The sequence below is a fragment of the Triticum dicoccoides genome, chromosome 2B (assembly GCF_002162155.2).
Source record: "Triticum dicoccoides isolate Atlit2015 ecotype Zavitan chromosome 2B, WEW_v2.0, whole genome shotgun sequence".
In the NCBI taxonomy this organism is placed as follows: domain Eukaryota; kingdom Viridiplantae; phylum Streptophyta; class Magnoliopsida; order Poales; family Poaceae; genus Triticum; species Triticum dicoccoides.
In genome coordinates this window covers 722,180,626-722,198,002 of record NC_041383.1, presented here as the reverse complement: position 1 = coordinate 722,198,002, position 17,377 = coordinate 722,180,626, and the positions used below count along the sequence as shown (strand labels likewise).

Genomic DNA, 17,377 nt, shown 5'->3' with positions numbered 1-17,377 from the left:
GCCGACGGCCTCGAACAGCAACATGCCGAAGCTGTAGACGTCGCACTTCTCCGTCACACCAGAACCCATCCACAGCTCCGGCGCCGCATAGCCGGGTGTACCGCGCACGCCGGACATGGAGACGTGCGTGTCTGCCCGGTCCACCAGTCGCGCGAGCCCGAAGTCAGCCACCTTGGGCGTGAGGGTTCTGTCGAGGAGGACGTTACCACCCTTGATGTCGTAGTGGATGATCTTCTGATGGCACTCCTCGTGGAGGTACCTCAGACCCCGTGCCACGCCGGTGGTGATCGCGGCCACCGTGGCCAAGCCCACGCCGGCGGCGCGGTTGAAGAGGTAGGCGTCGAGCGCGCCGTGCTGCATGAACTCGTACACCAGCGCGCGCACGGAGGCGTCGAAGCAGAAACCGAACAGCCTGACGAGGTTGATGTGGTGCGTCCTCCCGATGGTGCCCATCTCCGCCATGAAGTGCTCCTCGGACCGCTGGTTGTGGTCGCCGTGGAGCACCTTGACCGCGACGGCGAGGCCGTTGGGGAGCGCGCCCTTGTAGACCGTGCCGAACCCGCCGGCGCCAAGACGGGACGAGTAGTTGCTGGTGTAGCCTTGGAGCTGGCCCGGCGTGAACCGGATGGGCTTCTCGTTGGCCATCTCCGCGAAGAACCTCTCGATGGTGGCGTGCCTCATCACGTGGTCTGGCACCACCGCGTAGGACTGGGGTACGGGTCGCGCGCCGTTGTCCGAGCGGTAGCAGAACACGGCGAAAAGAAGCACGAAGATGAGCGTGCCGACCAGCACTGCGAGAGCCAAAATTAAAAGCAGAATACGTTGGATCAGATATACGTAGCTGGCTATTCAGAAAGGGGAATCTAGGTTGCCGATGCCCACCCAAGGCCGGAATCAACGCCATCTTTGTCCGGCCGGCTGGAGCTGGAGCCACAAAACAGAGCGGCACGGCACGGGTGAGCCAACCAAGGAAGAAGGTGGTCGAGAGGCACGTTCGTCAGATGGAAGCAATGGCATGTAAAGGACCTCGAAATAATCATGATATTAGTCTCCGACTCTCCATTTGGCCGGCTGCCACCTAGTGGCTCAAGCTTTTTTAATAAATCGATTCATCACTCTCCCTCTTCATGTCTTCACAAGCATAAGTGGACAATTGTCGTTTATACAATTCGACTTCCATAGATTTAATAGCACGAACCAATCTACTGAATCTAGTGACCGGGGACGAGCCCAGAACGAAGACCTAGAGGACAGAAATTGACCTTTTCTTCCCTGCAGCCTCGTTGCCGGCATGCTGACCGTGGGGCCAGTCGGCCGGCAATGCGCCGTGTTGCTGTGGATCGCCACCCCCTTCTGACCTTCTGCACTTCAAACGATTGAAACTGCCTTCTCCGGCAGCCATAGAACGCAGCAGCACAAGGACCAACAAAAGGATCTGCCATCTGTGTGTGTGATCAGAATATTCTATTGGACGCACATTGCGTTTAAATGTCGACCCTTCCCACAGACTGGGGATCGAGAGATTACTTGGACCAGCCCATTTAGGGTGTGTTTGACAGCAAAATATTGCATAAACTGTAGTATTGAAAAACTGCAGTCTTTTTATCTATAGGTTCTAGAAACCACAGTTTTGACATATCAAAGTATTTTGTAGTATTGGGAATACTCTGACAGTGTTTGGCTGGTGCATGTTTAGGATGATGTAAATTAGCTAGCTAGCCGTTTCATAGCAGTCACAAGACATGCACGATCTTAGCTGACCAGTGGTTGCAAACTGAAAGGCCATGCTTAAATAGACCCGGCGGCAAGCTATGCATCAGCAGTGCGGCACGGAAGTGCGGGGGTCGCTCTGGCTTGGCTGCGGCTTGACCGACAACTGCTAATGTGGCGCGCTGAGGCATGGGGCGACGTTCGGGAGGAGCGCATGGACAGGAAGCAAGGCCGGTGTGGCTCAGCACAAGGGCCTACGCAGGCTCAGCCAGCAGTGTGTTCGGAGTTAGCTTTGTAGCCATCAGCTTGCGCGACCATGGCATTAGCAACCTGGGCATGTGGTGTCCAGGGGGCCGACCTGATGCACAGCGCGTACAAGGAGAAGAGAAGCGCTTGTGGGAGTAGGAAGGACACCATTTTTATTTCCATTCCGTTCTCCTGGCTTGGTTTGTCCCATGGCCAGCGATCTTCAGGGCGGCGGTGACGGCTTGGGAGCGAGGAAGGCGATAACGAATAGTCTCGTTTTCTTTGTGTGCTCTGTTTTAAAAAAAGAGGTCCAGGGTTCTTTTTTTAATACAGAGAAAATACCACGGTTTTGACAATACCACGGTATAAATACTACAGTTTTTTGTGGTTGCCAAACAGCTCACGGTAAATTAAACCATGGTATTTTGAAAAACTGCAGTATTGTCATAATACTTCGAAAAAACTAAGTTATCAAACGGGGCCTTAACGTGTTGCTGCTTTTCCGGTTTTGGGAATCTTCTTGAGTTTTCCAGCCGGTTTTTCTTGTTTGGGGAACCTCCAACCGGTTTTTCTGTTTCTTTTTTGGTTTTTCTTTTTTTTCTTTTTTTGTTTATTTTTCTTTTCAGTTCCTTTTGCTGTTTCTTTTTTTTCTTTTTCAAGTTTAGTTTTCTTTTTTTAAGAGTTCATGTTTTTGAAGATTGTTTGGAAACTTAAAAATGTTCGTGCTTTCAAAAAACGTTCAACATTTTTAAAAATTGTCGTGCTTTCAAAATGTTCCTAAATTCAAAAAATGTTTCCATTTTTAAAAAATTGAACAGGATTTTTGAAAAGTATTCCAGTTTTAAAAAAATCAGAAAGTTTTTCAAAAATTGTTCAGAATATTTTTTTCTAATTTATAAGAACTTTTCAAATAATGACCGGGATTTCAAAAAATGTTCCTATTTTCAAAAATTATTCAAAAAACAAATTTTTTTCCAATTTTTGTTCAGGTATTCCAAAAATGTTCATGTTTCAAAAACAATTATGATATTATGAACTGTTCTCAATTTCAAAATATGTTCTAAAAATTCAAAATATGTTCGTTATTTCAAAAGATGTATGCATTTTTATTTCTATTCTCAAATTAAGAAAAATCTTTCGCTTTCCAAAATTATTCACAATTTCAAACAAATGGGAATTTCGAAAAATGTTCCAGCTATCCAAGTTTGTTCACAAATTCAAGAAATACTCATGTTTTTAATTATTGGTTGCAAACTCTAAAAAGTTTGATGAATTTGGAAAAATGTTCATAATTATTAACTTTTATTCACCAATTCTAAAATGGGAATTTCCAAAAAATACTCCCGCTTTCCAAAATTATTCACAATTCCTAACAAATGGGAATTTTGAAAAATGTTCCAGCTATCCAAGTTTGTTCAAAAATTCAAGAACTGCTCATGTTTTTAAATTTTGGTCGCAAATTCTAAAAAATTGATGAATTTGATTTTTTTTCACAATTATTAACTTTTATTCACCAATTCAAAAAATGGGAATTTCCAAAAAATATTCCCGCTTTCCAAAATTATTCATAATTTCAAACAAATGGGAATTCTGAAAAATGTTCCAGCTATCCATGTTTGTTCACAAATTCAAGAAATGCTCATGTTTTTAAATTTTGGTCGCAAATTCTAAAAAGTTTGATGAATTTGAAAAAACTATTCACATTTATTAACTTTTATTCACCAATTCAAAAAATGGGAATTTCAAAAAAATATTCATGCTTTCCATAATTATTCACAATTTCAAACAAATGGGAATTCGAAAAATGTTCTAGCTATCCAAGTTTGTTCCCAAATTCAAGAAATGCTCATGTTTTTAAATTTTGGTCACAAATTCTAAAAAGCTTGATGAATTTGAAAAAATGTTCACATTTATTAACTTCTATTCACCAATTCAAAAAATGGGAATTTCAAAAAAATATTCCTGCTTTCCAAAGTTAATCACAATTTCAAACAAAATGGGAATTTCAAAAAATGTTCCAGCTATCCAAGTTTGTTCACAACTTCAAGAAATGCTCATGTTTATAAATTTTGATCGCAAATTCTAAAAAGTCTGATGAATTTGAAAAAATGTTCACATTTATTAAGTTTTATTCACCAATTCAAAAAATGGGAATTTCAAAAAAATATCTCCGCTTTCCAAAATTATTCACAATTTCAAACAAATGGAAATTCGAAAAATGTTCCAGCTATCCAAGTTTGTTCACAAATTCAAAAAATGCTCATGTTTTGAAATTTTGGTCCAAATTCCAAAAAGTTTGATGAAGTTGAAAAAATGTTCACATTTCTTAACTTTTATTCACCAATTCACAAAATGGGAATTTCAAAAAAATATTCCCGCTTTCCAAAATTATTCACAATTTCAAATAAATGGGAATTTCGAAAAATGTTCTAGCTATCCAAGTTTGTTGACAAATTCAAGAAATGCTCATGTTTTTAAATTTTGGTCACAAATTCTAAAATGTTTGATGAATTTGAAAAAATGTTCACATTTATTAACTTTTATTCACCAATTCAAAAAACGAGAATTTCAAAAAATATTCCCACTTTCCAAAATTATTCAGAATTTCAAACAAATGGGAATTTTGAAAAATGTTCCATCTATCCAAGTTTGTTCACAAATTCAAGAAATGCTCATATTTTTAAATTTTGGTCGCAAATTCTAAAAAGTTATATGAATTTGAAAAAATGTTCACATTTATTAACTTTTATTCACCAATTCAAAAAATGGGAATTTCAAAAAACATTTCCCGCTTTCCAAAATTGTCACATCATCTAAATGTTCAGGTTTTTTCAAATTTTGGCCCCGAATTCTAAAAAAACGAGGGAATTCAAAAAAGGTTCACGTCTTGAATAATTTGCTCGTAATTTTGAAAAATGTTCGCGCTTTCAGGTTTTTGTTCCTGTTTTTTAGAAAATGTTTTGCATTTTCAAGAAATTCTTCTTAGTTTTGAAAAATATCTCGCTTTCATTTTGTTCCTTTTTTGAACAAAAGTTTGAGATCCCCAAAAATGATTCAAGTTTTAGTTTTCTTTGCTTTGAAATACGAAAATGTCTGTGTTTCAAAACATATTAACTTTTTCCACAAGAAAATCAAGTTCAAAATTTGAAAATAATTTCAATTCTGTTTCGGCTTACGTTCATAGAAGGCGGACTGCCATTTTATGTACGAAATCCGAGGAATTATGGTGGCTATTAGTGTTGCTCACTTACAGCTGGTCATTTGTATGATCCCTGCCACTGTTGTATGTTTCTTTAAGTATGGCACTGCTATCCTAACATTAGAAGTTGATTTTCACAGTGGCTAGCACAGCATGCCATCGACTACAAAGTCGTATGATCGATTTACAGCTCAAGTGTGTTCTCTTTTTTAGTATTTTTTGATCTCGCGTTCGTGCCACCGAAAATGGGCCGGCCCAGGTTTGGCGCCCTATGCGAAACGTCCACACTTTGCCGTAACAAGCGGCATACAGGAGGTCCCTGTGTGATCTTTTTTTAGACTAGAAAGATGTTCGTGCTATGCTACGTCTCTGCTATGCTACGGAATCACAAATGATCCGATGGAAATTCTTTACTAAGTATCAGGAGCATACTGAATAATAAAAGATGTATCAAGACATCAATCAAAGTGATGTCATATTGTTGATAAGTACACATCGAGCAAAATCAAATATATGTTTTCCGACCATTGAACCCCCTCGTCCAAGCCAACCGTTTTATTCTAATTTTCACCTTGCAGAAGACTTGGTGTTCTCCATACCCAACTTTCTACTTGTTGTCCCATGCTGAGGGGGACAAAGAGCATGTAGCAATAAAAAAGTTGTCCGCACACATTGGCAATTGCAACGACCCTAACCAGCTTTTGGTTAATACATGATCCACCTCTAGTCCCCACCCCATTAACCGCTCAAGAATATGCATACATTGCCACCATGAAGAGAAGTAATATTGTAGACCCATTCATGCTTAGTTACATAGCTTGGGCATCTATGAGGCCTTGGAATAATTCGCCAAACATAGAACTTGTCAAAGTGCATTACTTGTATCAGGATTTAAAATAGAGACCATCCACCTAAATACTGGCAGTAAAGCAGCGCCTCTGAACTATTAAAAACACTAATTTACAAAAATTTAAAGCTCACATTCTAGATAATTCGAATAACATGTGGATATAATTACTCATGGATGAGCTTTGACATGGTCAAGCATGTTGAGCATACAAGCTTTCTCTAATGGTACTGTGCAAATTTACACTTATTATCCGGAACTTTATGTACATGCAACTTATCGTATTTCCCTGATTCTAGCCCATGCAGACTGTGAGCAGACTACTTAAGGCTCTTCAACAATCGTTTTCCCTGTCTCGCATCAGGTAATTGGCCCAAGTGATTATAAATTATTAAGCTATTGGTTAGTCTATCAAATAAGCAATATTGGGGATGAAATTATATCAAGTATTGCAGACCCGAAGTTGACCAAATAAGCAAATCATATAAGCAATATTGGGGATGAAACATATGTGCATGCACCTCCCAGGGGATGGAATCAGAACGACGAAGAGCATCATTGGCATGGACAACACGGTGCGTCGTGCCTGTGTTATTGCACTACCACTAGCAGCATGTATCCCTGGAAGCGGAGAATTAATACAGGACGGCCTCGTCATGGCAATATGTACAGTTCAGAGCTTGCAAATACTCATCGGAATAAACATGGGATACTCATATCGTCTCACGTAGATGCCGTTGCAGTCCATCACCGGGACCGCAGCTCGTCGTCCTTGGCAACAACAGCCTAGACATCCTACCGGGGTGGCTGGGACTGCAGTCTTGGGCGACGCGGTCATCTTTCCCGGGGGATATCACTGAGGGAGGAGCCTATTAGATTTAGATTTCAATTTGATATACTCTCTTCGATCCAAATTATTTGTCGCACACGTAGTACAATTATGTACTAAAGTTGTGTTGTACTAAGTGTACTCTATAAGTGTTGAAAATCTTTTGGTGCTCCCGGGAGCGCGCGCTCCTGTACGCGAGAAAAATATTTTGAAGTGTGAAAAATTTCAAACAAAAATTTGGCGCATACATCTCTACATTATATGTGTACACGTCAAGTTTAAAAAAAATAACCTGGCATATTTTGTGGCATGTGTAAAAAGACAAAAGAATGTCTTATGAAAAACATTTTTAACACTGGACTTTGTTGTCGGTTTTTCGTGAAATGACTTTATGAGCATGTACAATATCAAGATGTACGCCCTAAGTTTTTGTTTGAATTCTTTTAACATTTGAAAATATGTTTAAAACACATTTAAAAAACCAAGAGCGTCCGCTCCCATTTGCCAAAACATCACTCTCCTACTAAGTGTGCGTAAATTAATTTGTATTGAAAGAGTACTATATGCCAATACAAATTTTCAGGCTTTGAGAATTGGCATCACCATTTTCATATTTTAAAACATGCCACGACAAAGTTTTATGCTTTCAAATATGCCATTGTATACCCAATTGAGGCCATTAGGAGACAATAAGGAACCCCTCAAAAAAATAATTAGGAGATGCAGTGACGGAAAATGCCCCTTCGAACTGCCAAACGCCACGCCAGTTCCGGCGAGAGCGACTTTGCACTGCGAACTACCATCCGGGATGCTCACTTCTCCGAAGCTACGCATGTAGGCTCCAGCATGTCGCCATCGACACTGTACGCAAAAAACCTGTAGTAGCCGACGGTGGCGTACTGACGAGGCTCCGCATGTAGAGGTCGTGTGCGCAGCCTAGTGCCCATCATGCCGCCCGCGACGGCCAGCTCGTCTGCTCGCTGCCCATTGGGACGTTCAAGACTGGCTTAGGACGGCAAGCACGGTTGCCTGATGCATGGCGGACGCTAGCGCCAGAAGGTCCGAAACATAGTTACCATGTTTCCGGTACGGTGGGAATGAGGAACGGGAACGAGGGACGAGAGTTAGTGGCTGAAAAAAATAGGGTACAACGAGGGTATACATCTTTCGAGCGATTTTTTTACATCGGGGACGCGATCCAATCCGTTTGGGTACGATGAACCCGGTACGGTACCATGGGTCGAGAAACGCAGTTCCTGAAGAACGACGACTCCCTGACAGTCAGCATTCCTTGCTGTTAATGAATCCCTGGCAATTAATGGACTGGAGGAAAACGAGGAGTCCTTGAGAAAAGAAACGATGGCGTGAGTAAATTATGTCTCGCGCTTTGGCTGTTGGATCCTGGAACCTGAATCGAGGAGCAGGCTGCGGGGACGCCGAATCTTCATGGTCCGGACGGCCTACCGTTCCCCGTTTCCGGCTACTATGGTCCGGAACGCCCCCAATCGATGTCATCTCATTTCTCCCCAATCACTACAAGAAATATGTCAACTTGTGACCTTGACTATTGGTCACTAAAAGGTCATTGTTTTTCATTTGCGACTTTTTTGTGACCAAAAACAGAAGGTCAAAAGCTGGCAGTCGTAAACTGAAATTAACGACCTTCTCACACAGAAGGTCATAGACATTTACGACCAAAATATGCCTATTGTCTTGTTTTGGTCACTAGCTGTCTGCCCAGGCCACGTCGGATCCGACGTGGCAATCTGACATGGCAAAATTGTAACCAATTGAAAAGGTCAAAAATTAGAATCGGCCCGGTCCAATTGGGTGTTTATATGGGCCGAGCCCATTAATTCAGCCAATTTAGTCTATTTTTCTGTCAATTTTTGTTAGCTTCATGGGCCAAGCCCAACATCGCAGCCTTTTTATTTTTGGGCCATGGCCATTTTGGCTGAGCAGTTCAAGTATTTCTTTTTTTAAAGATGGGTCCACTATTCAGATGGGTCCTAATTGTCAGGTTCTTCTAGTAAGTGGGTCCCAATTGTCAAGGTCATTTTCTTTAAATTTTAATTTGCTAGTAAATAGATCACCAACATTCAAATGGGAACAAATAGAGAACAAAAATAGTACTTCACATAACAGCCAAAATCAGTTTGATACATCATACAACAAAGATACAATAGCAGAATCATTGTGTTAGATCATCATATAACACATACACAATGGCAATCACAGTCTAGATACTCCAGGTCACTTCAACTTCGCATTCCCCAGATTCCCAGCTTCCAAATCTGCAGCACAAAATCAATGCCATGTTAATAGACCAAACTTGGTGTTACAACAGATGAATGATAACACAAATTGAGCTAGCTAGTACCATGCTTTTTGTTCTCCAACTAGTTAAAATGAGATACCCACTCATCCAACAAAACAGATACATAGTGGAAGAGATACCAAAACAGATACAAGTTGAGATGTAGCAGGCAAATTCATCAAGTATATATCATGATGTGTATTCATCATATAGCTGTTGAGACCCACCAATGCTCAATGCCAAAAATGTAAGATAACGGTTATGAAAAAATAGTAAACTTGCAACCAGATTTAAAACAAACAGAACAGCAAAGTGATGCCATGACCAATTGCTAACCAGAATGCTTTTAGTAAAATGGATTGCTTCTAGCTGCTGTAGTAACGACATGTAGGTTCCATCAGGCCATGATCAAGTACTCCAAACCATTGCATGCTTTGCAAAAGAAAATACTAGATGAATGTCACTAACAAGAGCACTAGGTGATTAATGGAACAAGACATGGCAGTGTATGTCTAAAGACAGGTGCTTCTTGCCGATGTTCTTCGCATAACTATAGGCTGACCGTCAAGTTAGCACTACAGAAAGCGAAAAGGAAAGTGGAAAAGACATGGCAGCCTATAGCTATGCTGAGAACATAGACAAGGAACACATGTCTTCAGATATTGTTGGCTTGCAGCTGCAGGTATCCTTGCTTCAAGTCAGGTCCAGGAACTCTTTGTGTGCACATCAAGGCAGAATAGCAGCCTCGGTCGTCCAGCCGCACTTCGCTGCAGGAAAAAAAACAAATGGCAGAACCATCTTGGTAGAAACATAGTAAAAAAATTGATAAATGGACACTAGCAGCAAAATATATTAGAATGTTAAATTTAACATGCTAGAAAATTAAAGGACAGTGCCCCACACACACAGTGTAAGTAATACTAGCATATAGTAGTTTGTCTTCTACAGAATGCTTCTAATATAAGTAAGCATGAGAGTGTACGTGTTGGAGCTTTGTCATGCATGCAAATATTTTATGAGGAGAACTAGATACATGTGTGTGATCATTAGAATGCATACGTGTGTAGTCATTCTTCCAAGCTAAGTAACAAGGCATGCAAATAGAGGTTATGGTGGCAGATTTCTATTGGCTGGACTTCACTAGTCTACATGTTGGATTTATGAGTAGCTTGGTACAAGAAATAATACGTGGAGTACAATGTAGCCAGATATTAGAAGAAGGTAGAAAAAGAAATGGGAAGTCTGCTAGAAATGCATCCTGGTAGCCGAATAAGCATGCTCATGAAAGCAACTGGTAGAAATCAGCAAGCGCCAGCCAGAAGGGACCTATTGAAAAAGTTGAGCATGAGTGGAACGGAACCCCTCGGTTGAGCATATTCCTGGTGGTAAGCAGGGTAGTGAGGTGGAGCATCCAAAGCTGCGTGCGATCATGGGTGAAGTTGACAGCCAGTTTCACGGGCAATTAAACTAGAGCGTGCAAAATACATTGTGATCTAATACTAGAGTACATGCTCAAGATATAAGTGGTGATGGATCATGAATGAAGCCCCTGGATTAACTAGCAGTACTAGACAACCATGAATGAAGCCCTAGGATTTGATTTGGAGGAGGTAATTAACCTTTGGTGTTGGCTTCGGCGTCTTCGAAGTCGTAGCTTGGGGTCCTGGGCGATGACGGATCTCTGGTCGGGGTCGGCGCCAGCGCCAGCGTCGGTTGTGTGGCAAAGTTACCAGAAAAAATTATAAACTTGCAATATGGCAATTATTTTAAAAAAGTGTTCTCAGAAACGAGCTATCAAGTGTGAAGATTCATGGCTTTCAAGCCAAATGATCAATCTTATGGCCACATCCATGGCGTAGTTTGTTCAAATGATCTCATATTGTGCAAAAGGGTGCATCTTGGAATTCCAAACAATGTTGCCTAAGGGAGTTTTCATTTTCTTTGCACGGAAAATTCATTTTCCATTTTCTAAGTGCGTGAAATGAGTTTTTTTTTGTGAAGGACCTACGATATATTTGTTGCAAAATTGGACCAAATCAATTTTATAAAATACTAGGCCATATTTAATGCACAATTGACAAAATGGTTGGGTGTCAAAAGTTTTTATCCACCTCTGGTGAAAAAGACAAATTCCCGCCGATTCAGCTGGAAGCGGGTCAAATTTGAACTGCAGCTGCCTCATAGTTTGTTGTTTATTTTTTCTAAAAATCATTTCTAGTTACATAAGTACCTATTTAATCATAAATACATGGTTTGGTGGCGATACATCGAGGTTTGGACGGTGGCCGAGGGCTCCAACTCTAGAGCGCGTAAACTCGCATGCCCGCCGCATGGTCACCGCCTGACCGTGGCGTTGCCATGTGTTCTGGGAGGCCTAGGCATGTCTAGTGGGTTGGGCACTCCCCAGGTAGGTGCTAGGAAGAAAATCACAACATAAGATTATCACGAGGAGACCGATTGATGCTCAAACATGAATAAGCAGCCAAGTGTTTGATTAGCGGTACGGGAAATGCATATGGCTAATGGGCGTGAATTTTGGCTGAGGATGATCAGTTACTAAGAAGACCGTCTTCACAAATTTTCAGCTCAAAAGGAGGAGCCTAGGTGGTACTTGCTTTGCAAAGTACCACACTGGACATAAATACGAATGTTGAAGCTGGGCTCAAAATAATGAATGATTGAGCTGGCATTTGGTGGAGGATGGTTATTTGGGCATAGGAAAGCACTGTAGAAAATTGATACCATTTGGACATGCCAAAGTGGTACTTCCTTCACAAAGTGTTTTTTTGAACAGAATAGGAAAATGAATATTTTAGAATTATTTTTGAACTATGCAAGGAAGGTTTTTTACATATTTGAAGAAGATATGACCCAAAGAATTTATGAGATTTTTTTGGGAATTTTGGGAATGACAGAAATATAGGTTGCTTCACAACCTAGGGCAAAAACTGCCACATGGACATGACACATAGGCAAAACTGATAAGGTGGCGCCTAGTCATAGCAACCCACCACAACTTACAAGGTTATGACCATCTATATTGGTCATGATCAGCTAGAAATAAGGTGGCGGAGCATTGCTATTTGCTTTATGACCATTTCGTGTAAGGAAATTACGACCTTTCTGACCAAAATGGTCGTTATAGTTTAGGGTTTGGAGCCCCCCGAACAATTTTTGACCAATTGGTCTGACTATGACCAATTCTTCCAGGGTCATTGACAGAAGGTCACTAGTTGACATATTTCTTGTAGTGAAGCACTGCTCCTAGTCGTCGACTGCCGACTCCTCCGCTGCTCCCGGCCAATGCCTCCAAGCTGCTCCCGCCCGCTACCTGCTATGCTTACACTGCGCTGCTGCCGGCCGCCACCTCCGAGTTGCTCCTGACCGCTGTCTGTTGTGGCTCGGTCGATCTCCATCTCTCGAGGGCCCCGCGCTGCTCTCGCTCAGCAGGTGGTTCACACCGACGAGGTGGAACCGGAGCACCCATCGGCATTGCCTCTCGGCCACCATGACATCCGTGCCATGATCATCTTCCCCGACCATGATGACCGCCACCGCACATGAGGCTCCTTCCACGGCACCTTTCGGCCGATTCCGGCCGACATCGGGTCCGCGATGACGCAAGAAGTGCGTCCCCGCCACAAGCACCTTCTCCCGTGGGCCGTGTTAACCAAATTGTGTCGACTCCTTTGACTCTATCCGTCGATCACCGTGTGCCGTTCTCCTTCTCCGGCAGCCTGCACGGCGAGATTCAGAAAGAATGATGTCGCAAGGGATATCTTAAGCCAAATCCGATTTACTGCATGACGCTCGCCCAACTCAACTCCAACATGGTCGCATGGAAAGAGAGGGGAGGGGCCGGCGGCGAGGAAACTTGGAGGGCTTCTAGAGTAATCGATCTCACGAGAGAAACCTCGAGAATCTCCTGTTTTGGTTGTTGGCTCTGTACAACACGCATCGGCCTCAATCTCAGACATAGATTCAAGATCAGACGGTATATACAGCCCGAAGGCAGGCACACCGTCACCACCAACTTGCTTTTTTTATAGGAGTAGAGAAAAGGAGGATGTACCCCGGCCTCTGCATCTGGATGATGCATGTAGCCATTTATTAATTATTCATAAAGACCATACAAGGTGATACATCAATAAGCCAAGCCACCATCTTGGCAACACTTGTTGCTATTCCTATCCCCTTGATGAAGGGATGCCAAATATCCGAGTCTAATACCAAACAGACATTGCACCAATGCCTAACATCTAAAGCTAGATGCCCCATCCAAGCCACTACCTGGACTAGGTCACACACCGGTCCGGCACACTCCCAATGAGCACCGCACACCGCAAGGTCCCTGTGTGATCTTCCTGGATGTTACTGCTTATTTCCAAGTCCATGCCCACTTCCTCTTCCCATGGTGGGCTTCCATTGTTGGGTTTGGCTTGCTGCTAATGTGCTACATAGATGATGGGTTAGGACTACACGTCGACAGGGAGCTCTTTGTGGCAAATTGTCGGCCGAACGCATAGGCAGATATTTGATTGGCCGGCACACTACTGTAGAGGGGGTCTACACGCCTAAAAATAGTCGCGTTCTGTAGGTATCGAACTCAGGAGATCTAGTTCGCCACGAAATGCTATACCAGTTCAACTGACAACCATATCACATTATTATGCCGTGCGAATAAATTAAGACCCAAAGCCATCACAGATCCAAGTATTTTCAAAATTTCAAACCCAAAACATGTGTTTTTAAAAAGGAAATGTTTATGAAACATGAACACTTTTTAAACTTCTGAACAAAATTTTAAAAACCCAAACATCTAAAAGAAGGGAACATTTTTTGAAAATACTGAACAATTTTTTGAAACTCTGGGAAAAAATAATACGTGAACATTTTTTCAAAATGGGAACATTTTTTGAAGTTCTTATTTTTTTGGAAAACACGAACATTTTATGAAACTTTGGAACAAAATTCGAAAACACAAAACATTACATTTTTTTTTAAATTCCAAAACGAAATTCGGAAAATGAACATTTTTTGAAAACCAGAGTTTTCTTAAAACTTCAGAACAGAATTTGAAAACACGAACATTTTTAGAAAAATGCACATAGTTATTAAAACGAACATTTTTTTAAACTCCATAACACAATTTAAGACATGAACAATTTTTGAGCAATTTTAGAAACGAGAACTTTTTTTTTGAATCTTCCGAACAAAATTTGGAAACATGAATATCCTTTTTAATTAGCGAACAAGTTTTGAAACGGAATTATTAATTGAAAGTCCCAAATTTTTCTAAAGATGTTTTGTAAATTTTGAACAGGAACATAAAGAAAAGAAACAGAAAAATAAATAAAAAAGAAACAGAAACAGAAACAGAAAAAAAGATTAGTAAGAAACATAAGAAAGCGAAAAACCAGTAAAAACGGTTCAGGGACATTCCAGAATCTTCGCAAAACTAGAAAAATCAGGCTGGAACCTTCCAGAAGGGTGCAGCTTCTCCGATGGGCCGGCCCAGTTCGATCACTAGCTTTGATCTGGTTTATGCGAATGGTCAACTACTTGACGCAGAATGCGTCAAATAGGAAAAGCCCTCCTAACCCGTGCTCTCACCGCCGGGTCAAGCTACTAGTCCGGCCCAACTAAATTTCGATCGTAGCATCGGACTCGAACGAGACGGACAGACGAGGGGAAAGTATCTAGTGCTCCCAGGCTTGAGGTGCTCCCGGTGCTCCAAATGTCCAAAAAACATTTTTAAAATGTTCAAAAAATTCTGAAAAAAATGCAGCACATCGACGAAACATTGATGTAACTTGTCACAAAATTTCAAATCAAAATTCGAAACATTGCTCGAGATACAAAAATGACAAATTTTTGTACATAACATAAGTTGGGCTTTAGTTTTGGCCCATTATCACATTGATGTCAAATTTATCATTTTTGTATCTCGAGCATTGTTTTGAATTTTGATTTGAAATTTTGTGACAAGAGACTTCGATATTCCGTCGATGTGCTGCATTTTTTCAGAATTTTTTGAACATTTTAAAAAATGTTTTTTGCATCAGAGCACCGGGAGCACCCTAGGCCTGGGAGCACTAGATACTTTCCCGACAGACGAGAACTTAGCTCGCTCGCTTCTAGCCGGTTGACCCGTTGACCAGTTGACCTTATTTTTTTAAAATCATTCACAAATTTGAAAAAGTTTCACGGGTTCAGAAAAAGTTCACGGATTCAAAAAATTTAACGAATTTGAGAAAAAAAAGTTCCATCGATTTTGAATGGCATGTTGTTTGACCGTCATGTGGCCGTGAACGGCCACGTTCGCTCTGGACCAGCATGAATGCGACACAGAGAGTGAAGTGACGGTTGGAGCAGAACGAGAGAGGGGGGTTTGGGTGAGCCGAGGGTATCAATGTCTATGTGGGAAAGACCCGGATGCCTGTGAACCTCCCCAACATTGCTCCCCAACATTGAGCCGAGGGTGTTGATGCGTTGCCTATGTGGGGGAGGCCCGGACGCCCGTAAACCTCCTAAGCATTGCTTCTGGTTTGTGAGATTTCAGACATCCGGACCGGCCCGCTGACGTTTTCTTTTGAAGGTGCACAACGTTGGATGACCTAAAGTGTCTGGACAGCACGGTCCAGACATTTACGGGCGATTTGGTGCACGGGGTTGGAGATGCCCTTATATGGTTTTCTGCTCTGGTTTCTCTTCATAAATAAATTAGTATTTGGTGCACGCTAATTTACCTTATTAACCCTGGTCAATTCTACTTTCTCTTAATGTGCAGGCGTCCTGTGAGTTGCTCGGAAGAAAAGGTACATAGTGAGTATGTCGACCACAGCATCCACCGGCTCCGATGATATCAAGCATTGCATTATCCACAGCTCTCACTCTATACTCAACTTTGAACTGTTCGTAGTAACGATTTTTCTTTGGGCGTAATGGCATTATTCAACTCTTGGAGACTTGCTGGCCTGCTGTCGTTCAGCCATCAGTACCAGTCAAGGTCCCTGAAGAAAGGGTTGCTATCCTTGTCGTCTCTATTGACTAGTCCCCAAATCCAGACTTTGCCACTTCAATATTTTCAATTCAATTTGTCTAATTCTTTGATGTTACCCATGTACCAAAATATAAGACGGTTTTGTAGGCTAAACTAACCTACGAAAACATCTTATATTTTTACACGGAGGGAGCATATATTTTCAAATCCTACGGCTGGGTCTTGCCCTTTTGTCAGAGCCCTTCATGCACACTCATGCCTGTTCATAACTCCATACACAAGTCGATCGGAAACAACACAAGGCTTTACCACACATTTCGCTCTTGCAGTGTGGGTGAACCTCATGACTCATCAGCCGGCCGTTTTGTGGCTAGCCGAGGCCCTGTTGAGACCGTCCGACAGCGTACGCCTCACCGGTGATAGTCATTACGTATGGCCGTAGATGATGCCAACAAGGTTTCCCATGTCGATCCAGACCTATAGTGATGATTTTTCCTTGCGCCTTGAATGCCGTTTGGAGACTTTTTTCAGTCTGGCCAGTCATCTATGCGTCGACCTTAATCTATATCATCACTAGTCTGCCCAGCTGTGTCCTTTTTTCCTCATCATTTCAAGATTCTCCCATCTTTCATTTATACCAGTGACACACTTTCGTCCTCGGCACAACCGGACGCAAGAGGCAGCCTAATGGGTATGCACTACATCCCCATCTTCTTCCTCCTGTTCTTGAGTTCTTTCTGCAAATCGGATGACCAGCTAACACAAGCAAAGCCACTAACCCACGATGACGAGCTCATCTCCAAGAGCGGGGACTTCGCTCTTGGCTTCTTCTCCCCAACCACCTCCAACAATAGCTTTTACTTTTGCAGGTGAAGTTAAAGATTGCTCCATGTTGAAACATGTTTATGTTGGGATATCACAATATCTCTTACTTTAATTAATGCATCTATATACTTGGTAAAGGATGGAAGGCTCTGCCTTTTGCCTGGTGTTTTATTCCACTCTTGCCGTCCCAGTTTCCGTCATACCGGTGTTATGCTCCTTGATTTTGCGTTCCTTACGCGGCCGGGTGTATGAGAACCCCTTGACAGTTCACTTTGAATAAAACTCCTCCAGCAAGGCCCAACTTTAGTTTTACATTTGCTTAACAACCTATAACCTTTCCCTTGGGAGTAATTAACCCAAGGGTCATCTTTATTTTAAACCCCCCAGGGTCAGTGCTTCTC

General features: G+C 42.0%; 1 protein-coding gene across 1 annotated transcript in view; it reads right to left on the bottom strand.

Annotated features, from left to right (window-relative positions):
- The window catches only part of LOC119361254 (G-type lectin S-receptor-like serine/threonine-protein kinase SD2-5), a 17,914-nt gene extending 872 nt beyond the window's left edge, over positions 1-17,042 (bottom strand). The window contains exons 1-2 of the mRNA XM_037626556.1: positions 16,931-17,042; positions 2-791 (exon numbers count right to left, since the gene is read on the bottom strand). Of these exons, the coding sequence (XP_037482453.1) occupies positions 2-791; positions 16,931-17,042 (902 nt within the window). The remainder of the gene's footprint in view (position 1; positions 792-16,930) is intronic.
- Positions 17,043-17,377: the final 335 nt, after the last annotated feature.